We start from the raw sequence: 24,947 nt of genomic DNA, 5'->3' as shown, positions 1-24,947 counted from the left end.
TGTGAGATGGGGGGTGGGGGTGCGGGGGGCCCCCCCCTCCTCTGGGACCCCTCTGGGCCCCTCTCGCCCCCCCCCCTCGCTGCCACAGGGGGGTTTGCCCCTGGTTGTTTTGGGGCCTTGGGGTGTGGGAGGGCTGCTGCTGACCCCTCCCCTGTTGCCCCCTCCCAGTTCGGGGTGGGGGGAGCAGTGCCGGGCTGGTGGGGGCTGGGGACCAAGACTGTGAGCCCCCCAAACCCCGAGCCCCCCCAGCCCCACAACTCCCCCCCCCCCCAAAATTCCCCCCCGTGCCCCCAGCAACACCTCCTGCCCCCCCCCTTTTCTTTCCTTGTCCCCTCCTCCTTTTTTTGCCCCCCTCCCCCTTTTTCTGCCCCCCCCCCCTTCTGCCTCCCCCTCCCCCCAGTTGCCGTGGGGGGGCAGCAGGGGTTGGGGGAGCCCTCTTCCCCCCCCCCTCCAGTGCTGGGGGGGGGGAGGGACAAAACCGGGCCCCCACCCCCTCTCCTCTTCTTGAGGGGCGGGGGGGGGGCCGGGGGCGCTGCCCCCGCGCGGATTTTGATAAAACACGAATAAAAAACGGAAAAAAAAAAAAAAAAACGGAAAAAAAAAGAAACGGAAAAAGTGGAGCGGGGGAGGGAACCATTGCGCTGCGGGTGGCGGTGCCGCACGGACCCGTTTGAAGGACGGACCGCGGCCGGAAGTAGCGGTCGGAGTGTAACGGCGCTGGCCGGAAGTGCCGGCCCGGCCCGGCCCGGCCCGGCCCGGCGGAGGCTGCGCGGCCCCGGCCCGGTTCCGGTCCCCAAGGCCCCGGTTCCGGGCCCCGCCCCCGCCGCGGTGAGTTCCGGTAGCCCCGGCCCCGTGGGTTGGCCCCCCCCCGGTCTCCATGGCAACGGCGCCACGTCCGCACGGCCCGTGGGCACCGGGACTGGGAGCACTGGGAGGGACCGGGGGGAACTGGGACGGGTTGGAGGGGACAGGGAGGGACTGGGGGGGACCGGGACATGCTGGGGGTACTGGGAGGGACTGGGATGGACTGGGACGGGCTGGTGCTGGTCGCGCTGGGGCTTTCTGTGGGGTACTGGGTTATACTGGGACGTACTGGGGGGGACTGGGACATACTGGGGGAGACTGGCATGGACTGGGAAGGACTGGGGGGGCTGGGATGTACTCAGGGGAACTTGAAAGGGTTGGGGTGGGACTGGGATGTACTGGGGGGACTGGGATGGATTGGGGGGTACTGGGACATACGGGGGGCTGATGTTGGCTGTACTGGGGCTTTCTGGGGGGAACTGGGATGGATTGGGGTGGACTGTGGCCATAATGGGGGGACTGGGCGGGCTGGGGTGTACTGGGGGGGGACTGGGGGGGACTGGAATGGACTGGGGGCACTGGGCCATACAGCGGAGGCTGGTGCTGGCTGCACTGGGGCTTTCTATGATATACTGGGAGGGGGCTGGGGGGAGCTTGGGCCATACTGGGAGGGGCTGGGACATACTGGGGACATAATGGGAGGGACTGGGACGTACTGGGAGGAACTGGGACGTACTGGGAGGGAACTGGTATGGATGGGGGCTGGTGCTGACCCCGGTGGATCTTTCTGCGCAGCTGGGGGGGACTGGGAGGAACTGGGGGCTGCGGGGCCGGACCCCCACCGCCCTCCCCCCAGGTCCCCCCCCTCACCCCCCCCCCACCCCGTTGCCCCCCCAGGCCCCCCCGCCCCCCCCTGGCCATGCTGAGGCTGAGGCACGTCTTCCTCGTCTACTTCGTGGTGTCGCTGCTGGGGCTGCTCTGCGCCCTGCTGCAGCTCGGTGAGGGGCCGGGGGGGGGGGGGGGCACAGAGCTCTGCTGACCTCCCCCCTCATTTAATTCCCCCCCCCGGTTAATTCCCCCCCCCAGGGCAGCCCTGTGACTGCTCCCGGCTGCTGCGGGGCGCTGAGCAGCGCCTGGCCCAGCTCCAGGCCCAGCTGCGGCGGGGGGCACCGAGCCGGGGGGCGCCGCTGCCGACCATCTACGTGGTGACCCCCACCTACGCCAGGTGAGAGCCCGGGGCGTTTATTTGCCCCCCCCCCCCCGGACATTTTATTCCCCCCCCCCGTTACATTTTCTCCCTCCTCTGGGACGTTTTATCCCCTTCCCGTGCTGTTTCCCCCCCTTTTCTATTTATTTCCCCCCACGATCTTTATTCTCCCCCCCATTATATTCCCCCCTCCCATTATATTTTTACCCCCCGTGCTATTTATTCCCCCCCACGACATTTTATTCCCTTCCCGTGCCGTTCCCCCCCCTTCCTACATATCCCCCCCCTACTCTCCCTATCCCCCCCCTATTATTTTTCTCCCTCCCCCCGTTATTTCCCTGACCCCCCCCGCCGTTTCCTTGCCCCCCCCCCCCAAAATTAACCCCCCCCCCCCCCCGCAGGCCGGTGCAGAAGGCGGAGCTGGTCCGCCTGTCCCAGACCCTCCTGCACGTGCGGGCGCTGCACTGGGTGGTGGTGGAGGACGCGGCCGCCCCCACGGCGCTGGTGGGGGCTGCTGGCGGCCAGCGGGGTGCCCTTCACCCACCTGCACGCCCCCACCCCCCCCGAGCGCCGCCGCCGCCCCGGGGACCCCTCCTGGCTGCGGCCCCGCGGGGTCGAGCAGCGCAACCGGGCCCTGCAGTGGCTGCGGGACACGCGGGCGCCCGGCGAGCGCGCCGTCGTCTACTTCGCCGACGACGACAACACCTACAGCCTGCGGCTCTTCGAGGAGGTGCGGACCCCCCCGGACCCCCTGAGGTTTCTTAGCCCCCCCCCCACCCCAAATTCGCCCAGACACCCCCCCCCCCCCCCACCCCCAAGTCCCCTCTCGCTGCTCAGGTCCCTTTGAGCTGCCCCAAAGGGCCTCAGGAGAACCCTGCTGCCCCCCCGGACCCCCCCCCGGACCCCCCCGAGGTTTCTCAGCCCCCCCCCCCCACCCCAAATTCGCCCAGATACCCCCCACCCCCACCCACCCCCAAGTCCCCTCTCGCTGCTCAGGTCCCTCTGAGCTGCCCCAAACGGCCTCAGGGGAACCCTGCTGCCCCCCCGCAGCCCCGTTTCTGCCCCCCCGCAGCCCCGTTTCTGCCCCCCCCCCCCCCAGCCCCACATTTCCTCTACTTCTCTGTTCCCCCCTCAGCCCCCCCACGTTTTCCCCTGAATTCCACCCCAGAGCTCCTTATTCCCCCCATTCCCCCCCATTTCCCTCCCTTTACCCCCTCCAAGCCCCCCACTCCCCCCTTTACCCCCCCAGCCCCCCGTTTCTGCCCCATTCCCCCCTCCAGCCCCCCCTTCCCCCCCCTTTACCCCCCCAGACCTTTATTTCCCCCTTTACTCCCCCCAGCCCCTTGTTTCCCCCTTTATCCCCCCCCCCCATCCCCTGTTTCCCCCCTTTATCCCCCCCCCCCATCCCCCCAAACTCCCCTTCTACCCCCCAAGTCCCCTGTTTCCCCCCCCAGCCCCCTGTTTCCCCCCTTTATCCCCCCAAATCCCCTTCTTCCCCCCCCTAGCCCCTGTTTCCCCCCAGCCCCTTGTTTCCCCCCTTTATCCCCCCTTTTTCCCCCTTTATCCCCCCAAATCCCCTTCTACCCCCCCAGCCCCCTGTTTCCCCCCTTCTACCCCCAAATCCCCTTCTACCCCCCAAATCCCCTTCTACCCCCCCAAGCCCCGTTTCCCCCCCAGCCCTTTGTTTCCCCCCTTTATCCCCCCAAATCCCCTTCTACCCCCCAGCCCCCCATTTCCCCCCTTTATCCCCCCAAATCCCCTTCTACCCCCCAGCCCCGTTTCCCCCCCCCAGCCCCCTGTTTCCCCCCTTTATCCCCCCTTTTTCCCCCCTTTATCCCCCCAAATCCCCTTCTACCCCCCCCCCCAGCCCCCTGTTCCCCCCCAGCCCCGTTTCCCCCTTTATCCCCCCACATCCCCTTCTACCCCCAAATCTCCTTCTACCCCCCGTCCCCTGTTTCCCCCTTTATCCCCCCTTTTTCCCTCCTTTATCCCCCCAAATCCCCTTCTACCCCCCCAGCCCCCCGTTTCCCCCTTCTACCCCCCCAAGTCCCCTTCTACCCCCCCCAGCCCCCCGTTTCCCCCCCCTTTATCCCCCCCAAGTCCCCTTCTACCCCCCCCAGCCCCCCCTTTTCCCCCTTTATCCCCCCACCTCCCCTTCTAACCCCCCCCAGCCCCCTATTTCCCCCTTCCCCTCTTTTATACCCCCCCTAACCCCCCCGTCCCCCCCCCCCCAGATGCGCAGCACCCGCCGCGTGGCCGTCTGGCCGGTGGGGCTGGTGGGGGCTGCGCTTCGAGCGGCCGCTGGTGGCGGGGGCGCGTGGTGGGCTTCCACACGGCCTGGAAGCCCGAGCGCCCCTTCCCGCTGGACATGGCCGGCTTCGCCGTGGCGCTGCCCCTGCTCCTCGCCCGCCCCGGCGCCCGCTTCGACCCCGCCGCCGAGCGGGGGTACCTGGAGAGCAGCCTCCTGGGGGGCTCGTCACCCCCGCCCAGCTCGAGCCCAAGGCCGACAACTGCACCCAGGTGGGGGCTGGGGGGGGGGGGGCCGGGGAGCCCAGGGGGGGACCTGGGGGAGGGGGGTCCTAAAGGGGTGCAGGACAGAGTAGGGTGGGCCAGAGGTCGCGTAGGGGTGGGGGGGGGGGTCCTGAGCCTCCTGGGGGGTCCTGGGGATCCTGAGCCTCCTGGGGGGGTCCTGGGGAGCCTGAAGGACCTGTAGGGGTGGGGGATCCCGGGGGGGTCCCAAAGGGGTGCAGGCCAGGGTGGGCCAGAGGTCACAAGAGGTCACATAGGGGTGGGGGGGGGTCCTGAGCCTCCTGGGGGGGTCCCGAGCTTCTTGGGGGGGTCCTGGGATCCTGAGCCCCCTGGGGGGTCCTGGGTGGGGGTCCCAAAGGGGGTCCCAAAGGGGTGCAGGACAGGGTAGGCCAGAGGTCACATAGGGGTGGGGGGGGGGTCCTGGGCATCCTGAGCCCCCTGGGGGGTCCTGGGGAGCTCTCTGGGGGGTCCTGGGCATCCTGAGCCTCCTGGGGGGGTCCTGAGCCCCCGGGGGGTCCTGGGGAGCCTGAAGGACCCGTAGGGGTGTGGGGTGGGGGGGCCTGGGGAGCCCGGGGGGTCCTGGGCGGGGGGTCCCAAAGGGGTGCAGGCCAGGGTGGGCCAGAGGTCACATAGGGGTGGGGGGGGGTCCTGGGCATCCTGAGCCCCCCTGGGGGGTCCTGGGGAGCTCCCTGGGGGTCCTGGGCATCCTGAGCCTCCTGGGGGGGGGTCCTGAGCCCCCGGAGGGGTCCTGGGGAGCCTGAAGGACCCGTAGGGGTGGGGGTGGGGGGTCTGGGGAGCCTGGGGGTCCTGGGGGGGGTCCTGGGGGGGTCCCGGGGTGGGTCCCAAAGGGGTGCAGGCCAGGGTGGGCCAGAGGTCACATAGGGGTGGGTGGGTGGGTGGGGGGTCCTGGGGATCCTGGGGGGTCCTGGGCATCCTGAGCCTCCTGGGGGTCCTGGGAGCCTGAAGGACCCGCAGGGGAGTGGGGTGGGGGGTCCTGGGGCACCTGAGCCTCCTGGGGGGGGGAGCCTGGGGTCTCGTAGGGCTGGGGGGGTCCGGGGAGCCTGGGGTCTCCAAGCGGATGCGGGTGGGAGGGTCCCAGGGGTCCCGAACCTCCCGGAGGGGGTCCCGGGGTCCCATAGGGGCACGGGGTGGGGGTCCCGAGCCCCCCCCCCCGCTGGCTGACGGGGGTGTTTCTGTGCCCCCCCCCAGGTGCTGGTGTGGCACACGCGCACGGAGAAGCCCAAACTGCGCCAGGAGGAGCAGCTGCAGCGCCAGGGCCGCGGCTCCGACCCCCGCATCGAGGTGTGAGGGACCCCCCCCCCACTTTGGGGACCCCCCTCCAATTTGGGGACCCCCCTCCAATTTGGGGACCCCCCTCCAATCTGGGGACCCCCCTCGGCAGCTGGGGCCCCGCCAGGGATGCGCCAGATGTGGGGACGCCGCCCCCCCCCCCCAAGGGTCCCTACAAGCGGGGGCGCGTTGGATGCGGGGCCACCCGGCTTTTATTTATGGGGGCTTCAAATTGCCCCCCCCCATCACACGGGGTGCCCCCCCCCATTCACATGGGGCCCCCCAGCGCCCCCGCGGCTCCTCTGCAATAAACTCTTCTCCTCCAGCCTTGTCCGTGTCCAGGGGGGCCCGGCGCACCCGGGACCCCCCCCAGGGCGGGGGGCTCGCGGCGGGGTGGGGGGGGGCTGCAGCAAGCGGCCCCCCAGGGCAGGAGCCCAGGGCGGGGGCAGGAAGGGGGGGCCCCCCCCCAGCCCTCCTGCTGCCGGTGGATCTTCATGTGGGCGTTGCGGCTCTTGATTTTGGGGAAGATCCTGGGGGAAACGGGGCCAGTGAGGGAGACGGGGGGGGTCTGCGCACCCCCCAGACCCCTTTTGGGCCCCCCCAGACCCCTTTTGGGCCCCCCCAGACCCCTTTTGGGCCCCCCAGTCCCTTTTCTGCCCCCCCCTCCCTTTTGGGCCCCCCACGTACTTGCCGCAGAGCTTGCAGGGGAAGCGGGCACCGAGGGCTTCGGGTGGCGCCTGGGAAACAGGGAGGCAGGAGGGGGGTCCCGACCCCGCCCCGGTGCTACGGGGGGGTCCCCAGAGCCCCCCCCCCCCCCCCCGTGGTTGGGGGTCCCCAAACCGCCCCCCCCCCGTACCTGCCTGCGCACCCTCCCCAGCCGCGCTTTGTGCAGGTAGTAGAACTCCACGCACTGCGTCGTCCGCTTGGAGGGTACCTGGGGGGGGGGGGGCAGGCATTTTTGGGGCGCCCCCAGGCAATTGCAGGGTTTTTTTTTTGGGGGGGGGGGGGGGGGGCACAGCCTCACCGCCCGCTGGATGCGCGCGAAGTCCTTCCCGTGCCGCGCCAGCGCCTGGGCGAAGAGGCGCCGCTCGCGGGGGCTCCAGGCGTCGCTGCCTGCGGGGGGGCTCGGTGGGGGTGCTGGGGGGCACAAGCCCGGACCCCCCCCCGAAGCCCCCCCTCACCAGCGTAGTGGTACCCGGCCAACGGGTGCGCCTCAGGCCAGGCCGGTGTCCCCAGCAGCAGCAGCTCCAGGGCTCCCTTGGTTTTTTGGGGGGGCGCAGAGAGATTTGGGGCAAGGTTGGGGGTTTTTTTTTTAGGGGGGCCACCCCCCGACCCCCCCCCCTTCCCACCTTACCGTCAGGCTGCCGCGGGCACGGGCCAGGCAGTGCAGGGCCAGCTCGGTGTTGGTGCCCCCCCGGCACGGCGCTGGAGCAGGCCAGGGCCAGCAGCATCTCCACTGGGGGGGGGGCACAATCAGGATGCTGCCCCTCCCCCCCGAAGACCCCCCCCCCCCCCAAATTTTGGGGTGGGGGGGGGCCTCACCTTGCCGCTGGGTCGCGGGGTCCCCCTCCAGCCCGGGCCAGGGGCTCCAGGCCAGCGTTGCCCCCCGGGGGGTCCGGGCGCAGCCCCCGCCTCCGGCACGGCCGCCTGGAAACCGGAGCCCACGTTGATCTGCCTGGGGGGGGGGCACAAAAAGGAGTCACGGTGCCCCCCCCCCCCCAAAATACCCCCCCCCCAAATCCCCCCCCCCCCATTTCCCCCACTCACGGAGCTTTGAGGCGCAGCGGGTCGGGGGAGCCGGGAGGGCTGTCCCCCCCCCCCGGAGCTCAGCCCCCCAAAAGCCCCGGCCCCAAGCGCCCCGGGTCCAGCATGGGGGGGGGCCGGTACCGGGGGGCCCCCCCGAGACCGAGGCGGCTCCGGTAAGGGGGGGGCGGCCCCTTGGGGGGGGGGGCCCTGGGGGGACCTGGGGGGGGAGAGAGGGGTCATGAGGGCGGCCCGTGGCTCCCCCCCCCCCCATTATCCCCCCCCCCCATTGTGCCCCCCCATTGTGTGCCCCCCCCCCCAGCTGCTCTCACCTCCGGGGGCCGTGCCCCCTGCCCAGGGGGGGCCCAGCTCGCAGCCCCCAACGCCGCCCCCGGCCAGGGGGTGAAGGCGGCGAAGGGGTAGCGGTCGGGGTCCTGTTGGGGGGGGGGGCGTGGGTGAGATTTTTGGGGGGGGGGTTCTGTGGGTGCCCCCCCCCCCCCCAAGGGACCCAGCCTCACCTGGGGGCATCGCGCCCCGTCGGGAGCCCAGGCCGGGGGTCCCACGAGGCTGCCAAAGCCGTCGCCCCCAGTCCCTGCAGGGCTGCAAGAATAGGGTCAGGGTCAGCCCCCCCCCCCCCAAAAAAAAATACCCCCCCTTATTAAAAGACCCCCCCCCTTTTAAAAGACCCCCCCCCTTATTAAAACGCGCCCCCGCACTCACCTGGGCCCTGGAAGGATCCGGGGGCGCAGGAGGGGGGCTGCAGGTCCTGGTAGAGACAGGCGGGGGGGCTCCTCGAGGGGGGCCCCCCCGAAGGGCAGGGGCAGGTAGGGAGGGGGGGCCCACCTCCGCCCCCCCCCCCGCGGGGGTCGCGCCCCCAGGCCTCCCCGGCAGCCGCCCCCCGAAAGCTTGGGCAAAGGGGTCCAGGGGGGGCCCAGGGCCCGGCAGGGGGGCTCGGGGGGGCTCCCAGTGGGGCTGCCCCACGGCGGGGCAGGGGAACGGGGGGCGCGTAGGGGCCCGGCTCCATGGGGCTGTGGGGTGCGTGTGGGGTGCCGGGGGGGTGGGGGGACTTTTGGGGTGGGGGTGGGGGGGGGGGGCGATGGGGGGGGGGGGACCCCCGCCCCGCGCCCCGGTTTCCGGCCCCGCTGCGGGCGGGAAGCAGGTGTCAGCCCCCGGCATCCGGGGTGCTGGGGGGGGGGGGCGGGGGGCGGACCCCCCCCGGGGCGGGGCGCCAAGCATCCCCAAATCCCCCTGCTCCACCCCAAAACCCCCCGCGCCACCCTAAAACCCCGCTGCGCCACGCCCCCCCAAACCCCGTTGCGCCCCCCCACAACCCCCCTGCGCCCTCCCCCGTCGCTGTCCCCAAGGGGCACCCTTGGGTCCCCCTGCATCGTGTGGCCCCCCCCCCAAATGTCGTGTCCCCCCCCCCCCAAATGTCGTGTCCCCCCCCCCCAAATGTTGTCCCCCCATTATGGGGACCCTACCTGCAGCCGGGCCCCGTCCCCCTCCCGCTGAGCACGGGCCCTTCCCGGAGGCTCAGCCCCAGCCCCGCTTGTGCTATGACTGTGCAGGATGCGGCCCCCCCCACCCCCCCCCCCCCCACCCTCCGGGGAGGGTAAAAATGGGTCCTGGCCCCCCCCCCCCCAAAAAAAACACCCCCGGGGGTGCAGCCCCCAGGCCCCCAAAACCCCGCGTGGGGGCAACCCCTGGAGGCCGCAGGCTGCGATCCCAAAGCTGGGGGGGGGGGCAGCCCCTGGGTGCTGGGGTCTGGGGGTTCGGGGGGCACTGAGGGGGGTGAGGGGGGGGATCCCAAAAGCGGGGGTTTATCGGGGGGGGGGGGGGCGGCAGCGCCCCGAGGCGGGCCCCGTTTCGCTTTCGGGATGAATCGGGGCCGCCGGTGCCCTTTGTTGTGGGTTCGGGGTGCCGGGACGCGGCCCCCCCCCCCGAATCATCCCGAAACCTAACGGGGGGGGGGGGGCACCCTGTGCTATCACCACCATTCCCCCCCCCCCCAAAAAAAAAAAAAACACCCCAAAAAGATGAGGGGGGGGGGGGGGCACACGGGGGTCTTCAGCCCCGCGTCGGGGCGGCTCCGGGGGATCCGGGTTTTTGGGGCTGGGGGGGGGGGAAAGTGGGTGTGCCCCCCCCCCCGCTGCCGCCCACGAGGTTTTTTTTGGGGGGGGCAGGATCTGGCCCCGGCGGCGGAGGGGAAATGACTCGGCGCCGCCACGGCGCTTCCTGGGCCGGCGGAGGAGCCGCAGGCCGCGGCCGAGGCCTGGCGTGGGCCCGGCGGCCGCCATGGAGCCCGAGCCGGAGCGTGGTGAGGGGGGGCGGTGGGAAAGGGGGGGGGGCACTCTGTGTGGGGGGGGGCACCAGCACAGGGCCCAGGAAAGGTTTCAACCCCCCCCCGCATAAAATGTGTCAGCCGCCCTCGTTAGCGCTGCTGCTAATGAGCCGCGGGGGCTCGGCTGGGCCTGGGGCCCTAAGGGAGGTGGGAGGGGGGGGCTTCTGGGGGGGGGGCACCTGGGGGAGGGGGCACACCTGAGGGGGGGGGCACTATGGGGGGGGGGGCACTATTGGGGGGGGCACATATTTAGGGAGCACCCAGGTACCTGGGGGGGGGGCACGCTGCGCACCTGGGGTGCTGCCACACCTGGGCCCATAGGATACCACGGTGGGGGGGGGGAGGAAGGAAGCCCCCCCCCCCCAAATTTTGGGTGCTGTCTCACCCCGTGTCCCCGTCCCCCCCCCCCAGGTGACCCGGCCCCCCCGGCCCCCCGGCCCCCTGGAGCCCCGGCTGCGGCGGCTCGAGGAGGAGCTGGCGCTGGTGAAGGCGGCGCTGGGGGACGCGCTGCGGCGCCTCGGCCTCTACGAGCAGCACCTGCCCCGCCTGCTGCGGCACCTGCCCCACGGTGAGACCCCCCCGGGACCCCCCGGCACCCGGGACCCCCCGGTACACAGTACACCCCCAGCACTTGGGTATGACCCCCCCCCCCGCCCCCCGCAGCACCCACGTCCCCTCTGGACCCCCTGGGGGTCTGCAGGGGGCTGCGTTGGGGGGGTCCCAAACTCTGACCCCTTTCCCCCCCCTCCTCGACCCCACAGCCAACGGTGCCATCCCAGAGCCCTTCATGCCGCCGGCCGCCGCCGGGCCCCCCCGGCCCCCCCTTGCCGCCCCCATGGCGTCAGCGTGGGGACGCAGACGGATGAGGGGTCCCCCGTGGCGCCTGGAGGCGGCGGGGACCGGGGGGGACCCCAAGAGCCGCCCCCCCCGGGGTCCCCCCTTGCCCCCCGGCGCCGTCCCCGGCCTCCCCGGAGCCACCGGCCCCCGAATCCCCCGGCAGCCCCCAGCCCGGCCCCCCAGGGTGCCCGCAAAGAGCTGTGAGGATGGGGGGCCGGAGGGGGCTGCGGGGAGGGGGGCTCAGGGCTGCGGGGGGGGGGGGAGGAAGGGCTGGGGGCTGGGGGGGGCATCGGGGCTGGAATTCAGGGGTTGGGAGGGGGGATTTGGGGAGGGGGAGGAAATTGGGGGTTCGACCCCTCGCTGATGGTGTGTCCCCCCCTCCCCTTGCCCCCCTCTGTCCTGTGTCCCCCCGCATCCCTGTGTCACCCGACGTCCCCGTTTCCCCCCCCCGTGTCCCCATTTTCCCCCGTGTCGTCCCGTGTCCCCCCCCCCACCCCCCCCCCCACCCCACGTCCCCCCCCCCCCCCGGACCCCAGCCTGCGCAGGCACAGCTCCTCCTCCGGCAGCTCCAGCCCCCGGCGCCGCCTGAGTAGGAAAGCGGCCTCGTCCGCCAACCTCTTGCTGCCCGTGGGGAGCCCCGAGAGGTGGGGGGCCCCCTGCACCCCGACCCCCCCCTCCACCCTCTCACCCCCCCCCCCGCGCCTTCACATCCCTCCCCACACCCCCATTTCCCCCCTGAGCCCCCCTGCACACCCAGAACCCCGCACTGCGCCCCCCCCGCACCCCTAAACCCGTGCACCTCCCACATCCCCTCCTGCAGCTCCCCCCCCATATCCCCAACCCCCCCCCCCCGCACCTCTAAACTCCCCCCGCACCCCCTCCTCCACCCCACACCTCCACGCCCCCCCCCACCCCCAAACCCCCCCCCCCCGTTGACGCTGCCTCTCCCTCGCAGCCGCCCCAAGGAGCCCGTCATGAGCCCAGGTGGGTGCTGAGGGGGGGGGGGAACAGACACAAAATTTGGGGGTTTTGGGGTTTTTATTTTGGGGCCGTAACCCTCTTTCCCCCCCCCCAGGGTCACGCCGTGCGAACTACAACCTGGGTGAGGCCGGGGGGCATCCATCCGTGCCCCCCCCCCTCCTGCCAGCTGTGGGGCAGGGCTGGGGGACGCGGTGGGGGTGGGCTGGGGGGAGGCTGACCCCCGGCGTCCTGCCCCACAGAGGGGGTGTCGGTGAAGATGTTCCTGCGGGGCCGCCCCATCACCATGTACGTGCCCTCGGGGCTGGGCCCCTACGTGGGGCTGCGCGCCGAGCTGCCCCCGAGCGCCTGCAGCTCGACTGGGTGTATCCTACCTGGGGAGGGGCACCCCGCTGGGGGGTCCCCGACCCCACACAGGGGGTCCCCGACCCTATCCGGGGGTCCCCGACCCTACCCGGGGGTCCCTGTCCGCGTCCCTGTCTCCCTCTGCAGGTCTCCGTCCTCCTCCTCCGGGTCCCCGTGCCTGGCTGGAGGTCCCTGACCCCACCTGGGGACCCCCACCCCGTCCCCATTCCTTTCTGGGGGTCCCTGTCCCCACCCTGTCCTTGTCCCCAACCCCTTCTGGTCGTTCCTGTGCCTCCCTGGCCGTCCCCATCCCCACTCTGCCCATCCCCAACCCCACCTCGTTGTCCCCGGGCCCTTTTGGGGGGGGTCCCCATCCTGTCCCCGTCCCCATCCCGTCCCCGTCCCCATCCCATCTCCGTCCCCATCCCATCTCCGTCCCCATCCCGTCCCCGTCCCCATCCCGTCCTTGTCCCCAACCCCTTCTGCTTGTCCCCATCCCCTTTCGGGGTCCTCCATTCCCTCCCCGTCCCCATCCCGTCCCCACCTGAGGGTCCCCCTCTGGGGGCAGTGTGGGGGGGGGGGTCCCATCCCCGTCGCCCCCCTTAACTCGGCTCCAGCTACGGGTACCGGGGCCGGGACAGCCGCTCCAACCTCCACGTGCTGGCGTCGGGCGAGCTGGTTTACTTCATCGCCTGCGTCGTCGTCCTGCTGCACGTCCCCCACCGCCGCCAGCGCCACTACCTGCGCCACAGCGACTGCGTGCGCTGGTGAAGCCCCGGGCGCGGGGGAGGCGGGGGTCCCCATCCCCTTAATCCCCCCCCCCCACCCCCCCTCACCGCCCCGCTTCCCCACAGCCTGGCCGTGCACCCCGACCGCCTCCGCGTCGCCACGGGGCAGGCGGCCGGCGTCGACAAGGACGGCAAGGTAACGGGGCTGGGGCTACGCGTGTCCCCAGCCCCGGGACCCCGTGCCCGTCCCCGTTTCCTTCTCCCCCCCCCCCACCTTTTTATCCCCCCCACAACCGTGCCCCGGTCCCCGCAGCCGCTGCAGCCCGTGGTGCACATCTGGGACTCGGCCACGCTGCTGACGCTGCAGCAGATCGGCCTCGGCAGCTTCGAGCGCGGCGTGGGCTCCCTCGCCTTCTCCACGGCCGTGAGTGCGCAGCCCCCTGGCCCCCCGTCCTTCTGTCCCCGTCCTTCTGTCCCCCTTTCCCCCGTCCTTCTGTCCCCGTCCTTCTGTCCCCCTGTCCCCTCATCCCCCTGTCTTTCTGTCCCTCAATCCCGCTGCCTCCCAGTCCTTGCCCCTTCGGTCCCCGTACTGCCCCCTTGTCCTTCTGTCCCCCCATCCTCGTCCCCCTGTCCCTCCCACCTCCCTGTCCCTCTGTCCTTCCATTCCCCCGTCCCCCTGTCCCCCCGTCCCTCATCCCCCCATCCTCATCCCCCTGTCCCCCCAGCCCTTCAACCCTTGTCCTCGTCCTCCCTGTCCCTCCATTCCCCCATCCCCCTGTCCCCCTGTCCCTCCGTCCCTCTGTCCCTCCATCCCTCCGTCCCTCCGTCCCCCCATCCTGTCCACCCTCCAGTCCCCCCGTCCCTCCGTCCTCCTGTCCCCCCGTCCTTCCACCCCCAGTCCCCCCGTCCCCCCCCCCCCCCCGTCCCCCCGTCCCCCCGACCCCTCGCGTCGCCCCCCAGGACCAGGGCGCCCACCTCTGCGTGGTGGACGACTCCAACGAGCACATGATGTCGGTGTGGGACTGCGCCCGCGGCACCAAGCTGGCAGAAGTCAAGGTGAGGAGGGGGGCCGGGGGGGGGGAGCCGGGTCAGGACGTCGAGGGGCACCCTCACAGCCCCCCCCCCCCCCAAACCCCGCAGAGCACCAACGAGTCGGTGCTGTCGGTGGAGTTCAACCCGCAGGACAGCGGCAGCATCATCACCAGCGGCAAGTCCCACGTCTACTTTTGGACCTGGAGCGGGGCCGCGCTCACCAAGAAGCAGGGCATTTTTGGGGTGAGGGGGGGCACCCGGGGGGGGCTGGGGGGCTGGGGGGGGGGGGGGCAGGCTCGCATCCCCCCCACCGTCTGCTCCCTTTTGTCCCCTTTTTCTGCCCCCCCCCCCCCCAGAAATACAAGAAGCCCAAATTCATCCAGTGCTTCGTCTTCGACGCCGCCGGCGACGTGCTGACCGGCGACTCCGAGGGCAACATCCTGACCTGGACCCGCGCCGCCGGGCCGGCGGGGAAAGGAGGCAAAGGTTTGGGGTCGGGGAGGACACGGGGGGGGCACGGGGGAGCTGTGGGGGGGGGCTCCACGAGGCTGACCCCCCCCCCCCACGCCCCCCCCCAGCAGAGACGTACCAGATCGGGCAGCAGACGCGGGCGCACGAGGGCAGCGTCTTCGCCCTGTGCCGCCGGCGGGACGGGACGGTGCTGAGCGGCGGCGGCAAGGACCGGCGGGTGCTGAGCTGGAGCCCCGCGCTCGCCCTGCTGCAGGAGGCCGAGGTTGGGGGGGGGGGGCTCGGGACCCTCGGGACCCGGAAACCTGCCCCGGGACCCCGCGACGCGCCCCCCCCCCCCCCCAGACACCGGAGCGGTTCGGGACTGGGAAGGGGGGGCTCGGGGTGACGCCCTCACACCCCCTCCCCGTCCCACCCCGTCCCCTCCTGTCCTCCCCATCCCATCCCGGCCCCTCCTGACCTCCCCGCTGTCCCCCCCCCGTCCCCCCCCCAGCTCCCCGAGCGGTTCGGCGCCGTGCGCACCATCGCCGAGGGGCCGGGCGAGGAGCTGCTGGTGGGGACCACGCGCAACGCGCTGCTGCGGGGCACGCTGGCCGACGGCTTCACCCCCATCGTGCAGGTGGGCCCGGGGGGGGGGGGGCAGGAGCCGGGGGGGGGTCTCCCTCCTTCCGGGAGCTCTCACGGTGACCCCCCCCCGCGTTGTTCCCCCCCCCCAGGGGCACACAGACGAGGTTTGGGGCCTCGCCACCCACCCCTCGCGCTGCCTCTTCCTCACCTGCGGCCACGACCGGCAGCTCTGCCTGTGGGACGGGCACGAGCACGCCCTGGCCTGGAGCCTGGCCTTGGAGGTAAATTTTTGGGGCGGGGGGGGGGTTAAATAGGGGCTGGGGGGGGGGCCACAAAGGGCCCTGATGTCCTGTGTCCCCCCCCCCCAGGACACGGGGCTCTGCGCCGACTTCCACCCCGGGGGCCAGGTGGTGGCCGTGGGGCTGCTGACGGGGCGGTGAGTGACGGGGATTTTTTGGGGGGGGGGGGGGGGAACGGGACGAGGCACGGGGAGCCCCCCCCCGACCCCGTGTGTCCCCCCCCCCGCCCGTGGTGTCCCCCCCCCCCCCCCGCAGGTGGCTGGTGCTGGACACGGAGACGCAGCAGCCGCTGGCCGGGGGCTCGGACGGCAACGAGCAGCTCTCGGTGGTGCGCTTCTCCCCCGGTGAGCCCCGGCCCCATCCCTCGGGGGGGGGGGGGGGGTCACCCTGTGTGCCCCCCCCCCCAGCCCTAAACGCCCCCCCCCCAGCCCTAAAAAACCCCCGTTGGGGTCCCCGCAGACGGCTCCTTCCTGGCCATCGGCTCCCACGACAACGTCATCTACATCTACAGCGTCGCCGAGGGCGGCCGCAAGTACACCCGCTTCGGGCGCTGCACGGTGAGGGGGGGGGGCTTTTTTTTTACGTGGGGGGGGTGGGAAACGGATTCCCCCCCCCACTTTGCTGTCCCCAACGCCCCCTCCTGCCCCCCCCCCAGGGGCACTCCAGCTTCATCACCCACTTGGACTGGTCCAAGGACGGCCACTTCGTCATGTCCAACTCGGGGGACTACGAGATCCTCTACTGTAAGCAGGCAACGGGGTGGGGGGGGGGCAAAAAAATTGGAGGGGGGGCACGGGGGGGGGGGGGTCTCGCTCAACCCTATCCCCCCCCCCCCCCCCGCAGGGGACGTCGCCGGGGGCTGCAAACTCCTCCGGAACCGCTTCGAGAGCCGGGACCGCGAGTGGGCGTCCTACACCTGCGTCCTGGGCTTCCACGTCTTCGGTGAGGGGATTTCGGGGGGGGGGGTCGGGGGATTTTGGGGGGGCAGGGGGGGCTCACCTAGCTGTCTCCCCCCCCCCCCCCCAAGGTGTCTGGCCCGACGGCTCGGACGGCACCGACATCAACTCCCTGTGCCGCTCGCACCACGAGCGCGTGGTGGCCGTGGCCGACGACTTCTGCAAGGTGCACCTCTTCCAGTACCCCTGCGCCCGGCCCAAGGTGGGGGGGGGGGGGGGTGTGAGTGCGCGTGCAACGCGTGTGCAAGGGCGGGGGGGGGGGTGTGTGTGTGCACGTGGAGGGGCGGCGGGGGGGCGGGGAAGGGGTGGGTTTGGGGGCAGGGTGGTGCTGGGGGTGTGCTCGAGACGGGGACGCGCGCGTGCGCCCCAGGGAGCGGGCCGGTTGTGTGGCGCGCGCACACGCGTGTGCCGGGCTGTGCACATGCACCCACATGTGTGTGTGTGCACGCACGCTCATAGACACCTACGCGTGCTCATACGTTTGCGCGCACGCGTATGTAGGCATCCCCCTCTGCGTGTGCACGCTCACGCGCATGCACGCGCTCCTCCGTGTGTGTGCACGCTCCTACATCCACGTGCACGCTCCCACATACGTGTGCATGCTCGTGCATGTGCGTGCATGCTCGTACGTCCCTGCACACGCTCCCACACGTGTGTTCGTGCTCCCGCATCTGTGTGCACGCTCCCACACGCGTGTGCATGCTCCCACGCGCGTGTGCACGCTCCTATGCACGTGTGCATGCTCCCACGCGCGTGTGCACGCTCCTATGCGCGTGTGCATGCTCCCACGCGCACGTGCACGCTTCCACACGTTCTCACATGCGTGTGCACGCTCCCACGTGCTCCTACGTGCACGCGCACGCCCCCGCACACGTGTGCACGCTCCCACACGCCCCCCTCCCGGCCCACAGGCACCGAGCCACGTCTACGGGGGCCACGGCAGCCACGTCACCAACGTGCGCTTCACCCACGACGACGGGCACCTGGTGTCGCTGGGGGGCAAGGACACCAGCGTCTTCCAGTGGCGGGTGCTGGGGGGGCCCCCGGTGCCCGCCCGCTGCCCCGAGCCCCCCGGGGGGGCCGCGGAGCCCCGCTGAGCCGGGCCCGGGGCCGCCCCCGTTACCCCCCGACGCGGGACCAGGGGGGGCCCCGCCCCCCCCCCTCAAATAAAGCCTTGGAGCAGGCGCCCGGCTCCCCGCCTGCTTCCTGCCGCCGTTACCGGGCCCCGCTTCCGGTCCATGCCCGGAAGCGGCCGCCCGTTTCCCGGAAGCGGCGGGAGATGGAACGGCTCCGTGCCGGAAGCGCTCGGGGGGCGGGGGGGGGGGGATCGGTTCCGGAAAGGCCCGAAGGCGGCCCGAAGGTGTTCCGGAGATACCCGAACCGCGGTCCGGAAGCGCTCGGGGCTCCGGCGGAACTTACCGAGCCCCTTCCGGAAGAACCCGAAGGCGAGCCGAGACCGCTCCGGAGGCTCCCGAACTCTTCCCGAGCTCCCTCCGAAGATTTCCGAGGCCTCTCCGAAAGCTCCCGAGGCGGCAGCGGAGCCGTTCCGAAAAGAGCCGAGTGTGTCCGGAAACTCCCGAGGCCGTAGCGAGGCCGTGCCGAAAACAGCCGAGCCTTTCCGAAAGCTCCCGAGGCTGTAGCGAAGCGGTTCCGGAAGCAGCCGAGCGTCTCCGGAAGCTCCCGAGGCCGTAGCGAGGCCGTGCCGAAAACAGCCGAGCCTCTCCGCGAGCTCCCGAAGCCTCTCCGGAAGCAGCCGAGCCTCTCCGGAAACCCCCGAAGGCCTTCCGGAAAGAGCCGAGCGGCTCCGGAGGCGCCCGAAGGGCTCGTGCCGGTGCGGAGGCGGCGGGGGAGCGGGAGGCGATGAAGCGCGGCCGGGGCCCGGCCCGGGGGGTAGCGCGGCCGAGCCGAGCGGCCATGGCGGCCAACATGTACCGCGTCGGCGGTGAGCGGCGGGGCCGGGCCGGGGGGGCGGCGGGGGGGGGGGCCGGGGCCGGGGCCGGGGGGCCGGGGGGAGGGGAGGGGAGCGGGGGGGGAGGGGGAGGGGGAGGGGGAGGGGGCTGGGGGGGGTAAAAAGGGGAGGGGGCAACAGCGGGGGGGGGCAGAAAGGGGAGGGGGGGGCTCTGAGAAAGGGGGGGGACACCCCAAAATGGAGGGGGGGGTCCCCGGGAAGGGGTGTCCCCAAAAAGGGGGGGGGGGGTCCTCGGGGAGGGGGGGGCTCCGTGAAAGGGGGGGGGGGGGAAAACGAGAGGGGGAGGTCCCCAAGAAGGGGGGGGGGGCACGAAGGGGGGGGGACCCGAAAAGGAGAAGGGGGGTCCCTAAGAAGGAGGGGGGGGTCCCAAAAAGGAGGGGGGGGTCCTCAGGGAGGGGAGATCCCCAAAAAGGGGGGCCCCTTATGGGGGGGGGGGGCAAGAGGGAGGGGGGGTCCCAAAAAAGGAGGGGGGGGCAAAAGGGGGGAGCCCCTAAGAAGGAGAGGGGTCCTGGAAAAGGGGGGGGGGCTTAAGAAGGGGAAGAGGGGTCCCCAGGAAGGGGAGGAGGGGTCCCCAAAATGGGGGGGGGTCCCCAAAAACGGATGGGGTCCCAAAAAGGGAGGGAAGGGGGGGGTGGGGGTCCCCCAAAACTGGGGGGGCCTCAAGAAGGGAAAGGGGGGGCCCTAAAAAAGGGGGGGGGTCCCAAAAAGGGGTCGGGGGGGGCCCTGTTTTTTTTTGAGGGGGGGCAAAGGGGATTTGGGGGGGGGGGTGTCCTGGGGGAGGGCACGGCTGGGGGGGGGCACCCAGGAGCTCCCCCCCCCCGTGCCCCCGAGCAGCGAAGGGGCTGCAAAGGGACCCCCCCCCCCCCCCCCTTGTGTGCGAGGGGGGAAAAAAAAAGGGGGGGTGCTTAAAAGGTGGGGGGGGGGTCACTTAGAACAAAGAGGGGGGGGCTCCTCGCGCCCCCCCCCTCACTGCCCCCCCCGTCCCCCCCCCCCAGACTACGTCTACTTCGAGAACTCCTCCAGCAACCCCTACCTCGTCCGCCGCATCGAGGAGCTCAACAAGGCGAGCAGCAGCCCCCCCCCCAGCGCCCCCCCCCCCCCCGTACTTCTTTTTTCGGGGTGGGGGGGGGGTCCCTAAATTAATTTTGTGCGCCCCCCCCCCCCCCTTTTTTCCCCCCCCCCAGACTGCCAACGGCAATGTGGAGGCCAAGGTGGTGTGCCTCTTCCGCCGCCGCGACATCTCCAGCAGCCTCAACAGCTTGGCCGACAGCAACGCCCGTGAGTTTTTTTTTGGGGGGGGGGGGGGTCACGGGGGGGGGGGGGGGAGGCCGTGGTTCTGCCCCCCCCCCCTTTTTTTTTTTTTGCCCCCCCCCTGGGGGCTGGGGGGCGGCGGGGGCAGAGCCCGCCTCGCTGCTCCCCCTGGGGGCTGCTCTTGGCTCCCCGTCCCAGAGCCCTGATGGTGGGGGGGGGGGTGGGGGGGAAATAAAGGGGGGGGGCAGGCGGGGGGGGGTCTCCAACCCTCCTGGGGGGGCTGCCGGGGGATCTGTGTCCCCCCCCCGGGGGTTTTGCTGCGTGAAACGAGCTGGGCTGTGCCCCCCCCCCCCCCCCCCTTTTTTTTTATTCCCCCTCCGGGACCCGGAGGCTGCCAAAATCCGAGGGAGGGGGCACCGGGAGAACAATGCTTTGCCTGGGGGGGGGGGCGGGTTGGTTCTTGGGGGGGGGATTGGGCGTGGGGGGGGGGGGCTCTGACCTCCCCCGTCCCTTTTTTCCCCCCCCCCCGAGGCGAGTTCGAGGAGGAGTCGAAGCAGCCCCCCATGACGGAGCAGCAGCGGCACCAGCTGAAGCACCGCGAGCTCTTCCTCTCCCGCCAGTTCGAGTCGCTGCCGGCCACCCACATACGGTGCGGGGCTGCCGGGGGGGGCTCCCGGGGTGGGGGGGGGCCCTTTGCTCTGCCTGGGGGGTCGTGCCCCCCCCCCACCTTTTTAACTCCTCCTTCTTTTTGTGCCGCTCCCCCCCCAGGGGGAAGTGCAGCGTGACGCTGCTCAACGAGACCGACATCCTGGGCCAGTACCTGGAGAAGGAGGTGAGCCCTTCGCGGTCCCCGGGGCGGGGAGAGGGGGGGGATTAAAACCGTGCCCCCAGCACGCAGCTGAGCTCCCTGCCTTTTTTTTCACCCCCCTCCGCCCCCCCCCACGCCCCCCCCCCCCCAGGACTGTTTTTTCTACTCGCTGGTTTTCGACCCCGTCCAGAAAACCCTCCTGGCCGACCAGGGCGAGATCCGGGTGGGCTGCAAGTACCAAGCGGAGATCCCGACCGGCTGGCCGAAGGTGGGGGGGCTCCACGCCCTGGGGGGGGGCTTCTCTGCCCGCCCGGCCCCCCCCCCAAAAAAAAAACACACCTTCCCGCCCTTCCCCAAGGCGAGTCGGACAACAGGAACCAGCAGAAGATGGAGATGAAGGTGTGGGACCCCGACAACCCCCTGACGGACCGGCAGATCGACCAGTTCCTGGTGGTGGCGCGGTGAGCGGGGCCCCGACGGGGGAAAGGGGGGGGGGCACAGGGAGATGGGGGGGGCACAGGGAGATGGGGGGGGGCACAGGGAGATGGGGGGGCACGGGGGGGGTCCCCGCTGACCCCCCCCCATTTCCCCCACCCCCTTCCAGGGCCGTCGGGACCTTCGCCCGTGCCCTGGACTGCAGCAGCTCCATCCGGCAGCCCAGCCTGCACATGAGCGCGGCCGCGGCCTCGCGGGACATCACGCTGGTGAGGCGCGGGGAGGGGGGGGTCCCACGTTCCCCCCCCCCCCCGGCTCCGGGGGATCCCCTTAAGATTTTGGGGGGCTCCCCGGTGATTTCTCGTGCCCCTTCCCCCCCCAGTTCCACGCCATGGACACGCTGCAGCGCAACGGCTACGACCTGGCCAAGGCCATGTCGACGCTGGTGCCGCAGGGGGGGGCCGGTGCTGTGCCGCGACGAGATGGAGGAGTGGTCGGCCTCCGAGGCCATGCTCTTCGAGGAGGCGCTCGAGAAGTACGGCAAGGACTTCAACGACATCCGGCAGGACTTCGTGAGCCGCGGGAGGGCCCCCCGGGGCGGTTTGGGGGGGCGGATTTAGGGCCGGGAGCTTCCCCCCGCCCCGCTCAGGCACGAAACCCCGCTCCGTTCCTCTCCCCGCAGCTGCCGTGGAAATCCTTGGCCAGCATCGTGCAGTTCTACTACATGTGGAAGACCACCGACCGCTACATCCAGCAGGTGAGGACGTGCCCCCCCCCGCCAGCCTCTGGGGTTTTGGGGGGGCGACTGCACGTCCCCCCCCCCGCGTTTTTAATTCTTTATCTGTTCACAGAAGAGGCTGAAGGCGGCGGAGGCGGACAGCAAACTGAAGCAAGTGTACATCCCCACCTAGTGAGTTGGGGGGGGGGCGGCAGGGGCCTTTCTGAAGGCATGAGGAAGAGGAGAGGCCCCCCCGGCACCCCCTGACCCCCCCCCTTTTCACCTCCCGCCCCCCCCCAGCACGAAGCCGAACCCCAACCAGATCATCTCGGTGGGCTCCAAACCCGGCATGAACGGGGCCGGCTTCCAGAAGGGGCTGACCTGCGAGAGCTGCCACAGTCAGTTTGGGCCTGGGGGGGGGGGGGGATTTCGGGGGGGTCGGAAGGGTTCGGAGGGGGGATTGGAGCGGGTGTTGGGGCTGGGGGGGGCAGCAGGGGGGCTGTGGGGCAGGGCTTGGGGGGCTGGGGGTGGTTTGGGGCCAGCAGCAGAGCTTGAGGGGGGGGGTCCTGCTGCCCGAGGGGGTTTCTTCATGCTTTTTCCCCCCCCCTCCGCCCCCCCCAGCCACCCAGTCGGCCCAGTGGTACGCCTGGGGCCCCCCCAACATGCAGTGCCGCCTCTGCGCCTCGTGCTGGATCTACTGGAAGAAGTACGGGGGGCTGAAGACCCCGACGCAGCTGGAGGGGGGCGGCGCGCAGCGCTTCGGTGAGCCCCGGCGGGGGGTACCCGGTGCTGCGGGGGGATTCCCGCCGCCCCCCCCAACCCCGTTTGACCCCCGTTTGTCGTCCCCCCCCCCCCCCAGGAGCCTCACTCCCGCGGGCACCTGTCTCGCCCCGAGGCGCAGAGCCTCTCGCCCTACACCACGAGCGCCAGCCGGGCCAAGCTGCTGGCCAAGAACCGGCAGACATTCCTGCTGCAGACCACCCGCCTCACCCGCCTGGCGCGCCGCCTCTGCCGCGACGTCCTGCAGCCGCGCCGCGCCGCCCGCCGCCCCTACGCCCCCATCAACGCCAACGCCATCAAGGCCGAGTGTAGGCTTCGGGGGGGGTTGTGGGGTTGTTTTGGGGGCGGGGGGGGGGGGGCCGCCCCGTCTTTGGGGTTCACGCCCCTCCCCGTGCCTCCCCCCAGGCTCCATCCGGCTCCCCAAGGCCGCCAAGGCGCCCCTCAAGATCCACCCGCTGGCGCGGCTGCCCCTCGCCGCCATCGTCAAGGAGCTGGGTGAGCGGCTGGGGGGGGCGTGGGGGCCCCTTTCTGTGCCCCGAGGGGGGTTTGGGGCCCCCTTCTGTGCCCCGAGGGGGGTTTGGGGGTCCCCTTCTGTCCCCCGAGGGATTTTTGGGGGCCCCTTCTGTCCCCTGAGGGGGGTTTGGGGGTCCCCTTCTGTGTCCCGAGGGATTTTTGGGGGCCCCTTCTGTGTCCCGAGGGGGGTTTGGGGGCCCCCTTCTGTCCCCCGAGGGATTTTTGGGGGCCCCTTCTGTCCCCCGAGGGGGGTTTGGGGGCCCCCTTCTGTGTCCCGAGGGATTTTTGGGGGCCCCCTTCTGTGTCCCGAGGGATTTTTGGGGCCCCCTTCTGTGTCCCGAGGGGGGTTTGGGGGCCCCCTTCTGTGTCCCGAGGGGGGTTTGGGGGCCCCCTTCTGTGTCCCGAGGGATTTTTGGGGGCCCCCTTCTGTGTCCCGAGGGGGTTGGGGGGCCCCCTTCTGTGTCCCGAGGGGGGTTTGGGGGTCCCCTTCTGTGCCCTGAGGGATTTTTGGGGCCCCCTTCTGTGCCCCGAGGGGGGTTTGGGGGCCCCCTTCTGTGTCCCGAGGAGGGTTTGGGGGCCCCTTCTGTCCCCCGAGGGGGGTTTGGGGGTCCCCTTCGGTGTCCTGAGGGGTTGGAGGGGTTTGGGGTCCCCTTTCTGTGCCGCAAGGGGGGTTTTTGGGGCCCCCTTCTGTCCCCTGAGGGGTTTGGAGAGGGTTTGGGGCCCTCTTCCGTGTCCTGAGAGATTTTTGGGGGCCCCCTTCTGTGCCCCAAGGAGGCTGGGGGGGCCCCCTTCTGCCCCCCATGGGATTTTTGGGGCCCTCTTCTGCGCTTTTAGGGGGTTAGAGGAGTTTTGGGGCCCCCTTCTGTGCCCCGAGGGGGGGCTTGGGGGGTCCCCTTCTACGCCCCATGGGGTTTGGAGGGGGTTTGGGGGCCCCCTTTTGTGCCCCGAGCGGGATTTGGGGGCCCCCTTTTGTGCCCCGAGGGATTAGGGGCTTGGCCCGGAGGCCCTGGGGACTTACAGAAGGATTTGGGGGGGGCTGTAGGGCAGGGGGCTGGCTGCGTCCTGCGGGGCTGGGACCTTGGGGGGGGTCCGTACCCCCTGACCCCCCCCACCCCCCCTTCCCTTCTCCCCCCAGCGGCGCAGGCCCCCCTGAAGCCGAAGACGCCGCGGGGCACCAAGACCCCCATCAACCGCAACCAGCTGAGCCAGAGCCGGGGGCTGGCGGGGCTCGTGGGCAAGCGGGGCTACGAGGGGGCCGCCGAGGGCCACCGCCCCCCCCGGGTAGGACGAGGGGGGCGGGGCCTGAGGGGGGGCTGAGGGGGGGGCCTGAGGGGGGCGGGGCCTGGGCGTGATTGACAGGGGTGGGGCTACGGGAACCGGGCTGGGGGGCGGGGCTTGGGGTAATTGGCAGGGGGTGGGGCCTGTGGGAAGGGGGTGGGGCATGATGGGGGGTGCTCGGGAGTAGGCGTGGCCTGCGGGTGATTGACACGTGGGGGTGATTGACAGGTCCTGGAGTTGATTGATGTTCTGCAGGTGGGCAGGCCGGGAGAGGGAGGGCGGCTCGCGATTGGCTGAGGCCAAAGCGGGTGGGCGGGGCCTGATGGGAGCTCCCCCCCCCCCCCCCCCCCCCCCCCCTCCCCGCAGGTAGGGGCCTCGGGGGTCCCCTTCTCGGCCAATGGGCGGCCCCTGGCGGGGGGGCTGCGGGCTGGGCCCCCCCCCGCCAGCAAGCGCCAGAAGCTGAACCCCGCCGACGCCCCGAACCCCGTCGTCTTCGTGGCCACCAAGGACACCAGGTAGGGCCGGGGGGGGGTGCGGAGGAGCATGGGGGGGCTCCCCCCCCCCCCAAGACACAAAAACACACTTTCTCACCCCATTTCCCCCCCCCCCGCCCCCAGGGCCCTGCGGAAGGCGCTGACCCACCTGGAGCTGCGCCGTGCCGCCCGCCGCCCCAACCTGCCCCTCAAGGTGAAGCTGGGGCTGCCCCTGCGGCCCGGGGGGGCCCTGGCGCCTCCCGCGCCCCCCCACCCCGCCAGCACCTCGGAGCCGATCGTCCTCGAGGACTGACCCCCCCCCTCCTCCCTCGCCGCGTCCCTTTTGTATTTTTTTTATTTCCATAGAAACCGCGCGGTTTTGGGGCGGGGGGGGGGAACGCTGCCCTCCCCCCCCCTCCTCCTCCCCGCGGGACCCTTTTGTACGTGGAGCGACGCCCCCGGTTTTGTATCTCGGGCTGTCCCGGTTCTGTAGCGACAGGAAATAAACCGACGGCTTTTCTTCAATGCGCCTGCCCCCCCCTTCCCCCCCCCCCCCGTCCCCCCTCACCGTCCTCCCTCGCCGCCGGTACCGGGAGGG

The 24,947-nt window shown here is 71.7% G+C and overlaps 4 protein-coding genes and 1 long non-coding RNA gene across 5 annotated transcripts; 3 read left to right on the top strand and 2 right to left on the bottom strand.

Annotated features, from left to right (window-relative positions):
• The first annotated feature begins 1,696 nt into the window (after positions 1 to 1,696).
• Positions 1,697 to 5,952, top strand: LOC136788633 (galactosylgalactosylxylosylprotein 3-beta-glucuronosyltransferase 3-like). The gene is given in 10 exon segments (XM_066987220.1): positions 1,697 to 1,802; positions 1,891 to 2,029; positions 2,413 to 2,517; positions 2,519 to 2,741; positions 4,246 to 4,289; positions 4,291 to 4,320; positions 4,322 to 4,479; positions 4,482 to 4,531; positions 5,750 to 5,861; positions 5,917 to 5,952. Coding segments are annotated over 9 exon segments (927 nt in total). The 5' UTR covers positions 1,697 to 1,723; the 3' UTR covers positions 5,849 to 5,861; positions 5,917 to 5,952.
• Positions 5,953 to 6,071: 119 nt separating this feature from the next.
• LOC136788544 (zinc finger protein 541-like) lies at positions 6,072 to 7,816 on the bottom strand. Its single transcript, XM_066987103.1, has 8 exons — positions 7,794 to 7,816; positions 7,373 to 7,505; positions 7,185 to 7,286; positions 7,012 to 7,087; positions 6,855 to 6,943; positions 6,687 to 6,764; positions 6,518 to 6,567; positions 6,072 to 6,360 (listed from the first exon to the last, which is right to left on the bottom strand). Exons 1-8 carry the CDS (start codon positions 7,814 to 7,816, stop codon positions 6,099 to 6,101), a joined length of 813 nt encoding a protein of 270 aa, XP_066843204.1. The 3' UTR covers positions 6,072 to 6,098.
• An 84-nt stretch (positions 7,817 to 7,900) lies between these two features.
• On the bottom strand, positions 7,901 to 8,388 carry LOC136788714 (uncharacterized). Its single transcript, XR_010827343.1, has 3 exons — positions 8,294 to 8,388; positions 8,092 to 8,173; positions 7,901 to 8,007 (listed from the first exon to the last, which is right to left on the bottom strand). It is a non-coding gene; the product is annotated as an uncharacterized lncRNA (long non-coding RNA).
• A 1,365-nt stretch (positions 8,389 to 9,753) lies between these two features.
• Positions 9,754 to 17,308, top strand: LOC136788630 (echinoderm microtubule-associated protein-like 3). Its single transcript, XM_066987216.1, is given in 24 exon segments — positions 9,754 to 9,890; positions 10,326 to 10,482; positions 10,676 to 10,951; positions 11,288 to 11,395; positions 11,707 to 11,735; positions 11,827 to 11,853; positions 11,972 to 12,070; positions 12,073 to 12,094; positions 12,692 to 12,841; positions 12,929 to 12,998; positions 13,116 to 13,226; positions 13,763 to 13,858; positions 13,943 to 14,077; positions 14,191 to 14,320; positions 14,413 to 14,567; positions 14,796 to 14,921; positions 15,019 to 15,150; positions 15,238 to 15,305; positions 15,424 to 15,512; positions 15,628 to 15,725; positions 15,824 to 15,911; positions 16,012 to 16,110; positions 16,196 to 16,326; positions 17,036 to 17,308. Coding segments are annotated over 24 exon segments (2,604 nt in total). The 5' UTR covers positions 9,754 to 9,868; the 3' UTR covers positions 17,222 to 17,308.
• Positions 17,309 to 18,038: 730 nt separating this feature from the next.
• On the top strand, positions 18,039 to 24,874 carry LOC136788631 (metastasis-associated protein MTA2-like). The gene is given in 21 exon segments (XM_066987218.1): positions 18,039 to 18,066; positions 19,089 to 19,156; positions 19,278 to 19,371; positions 19,876 to 19,993; positions 20,113 to 20,176; positions 20,304 to 20,397; positions 20,400 to 20,420; positions 20,511 to 20,613; positions 20,757 to 20,856; positions 20,970 to 21,041; positions 21,043 to 21,159; positions 21,270 to 21,344; positions 21,439 to 21,497; positions 21,606 to 21,703; positions 21,927 to 22,045; positions 22,047 to 22,067; positions 22,165 to 22,393; positions 22,491 to 22,580; positions 23,734 to 23,879; positions 24,243 to 24,391; positions 24,494 to 24,874. Coding segments are annotated over 21 exon segments (2,034 nt in total). The 3' UTR covers positions 24,663 to 24,874.
• The last annotated feature ends 73 nt before the right edge of the window (positions 24,875 to 24,947 follow it).

Source organism: Anser cygnoides, chromosome W (assembly GCF_040182565.1).
Source record: "Anser cygnoides isolate HZ-2024a breed goose chromosome W, Taihu_goose_T2T_genome, whole genome shotgun sequence".
Classification (NCBI taxonomy): domain Eukaryota; kingdom Metazoa; phylum Chordata; class Aves; order Anseriformes; family Anatidae; genus Anser; species Anser cygnoides.
Note: the sequence above shows the minus strand (reverse complement) of the source record. Positions and strands in the feature narration are given on the sequence as shown.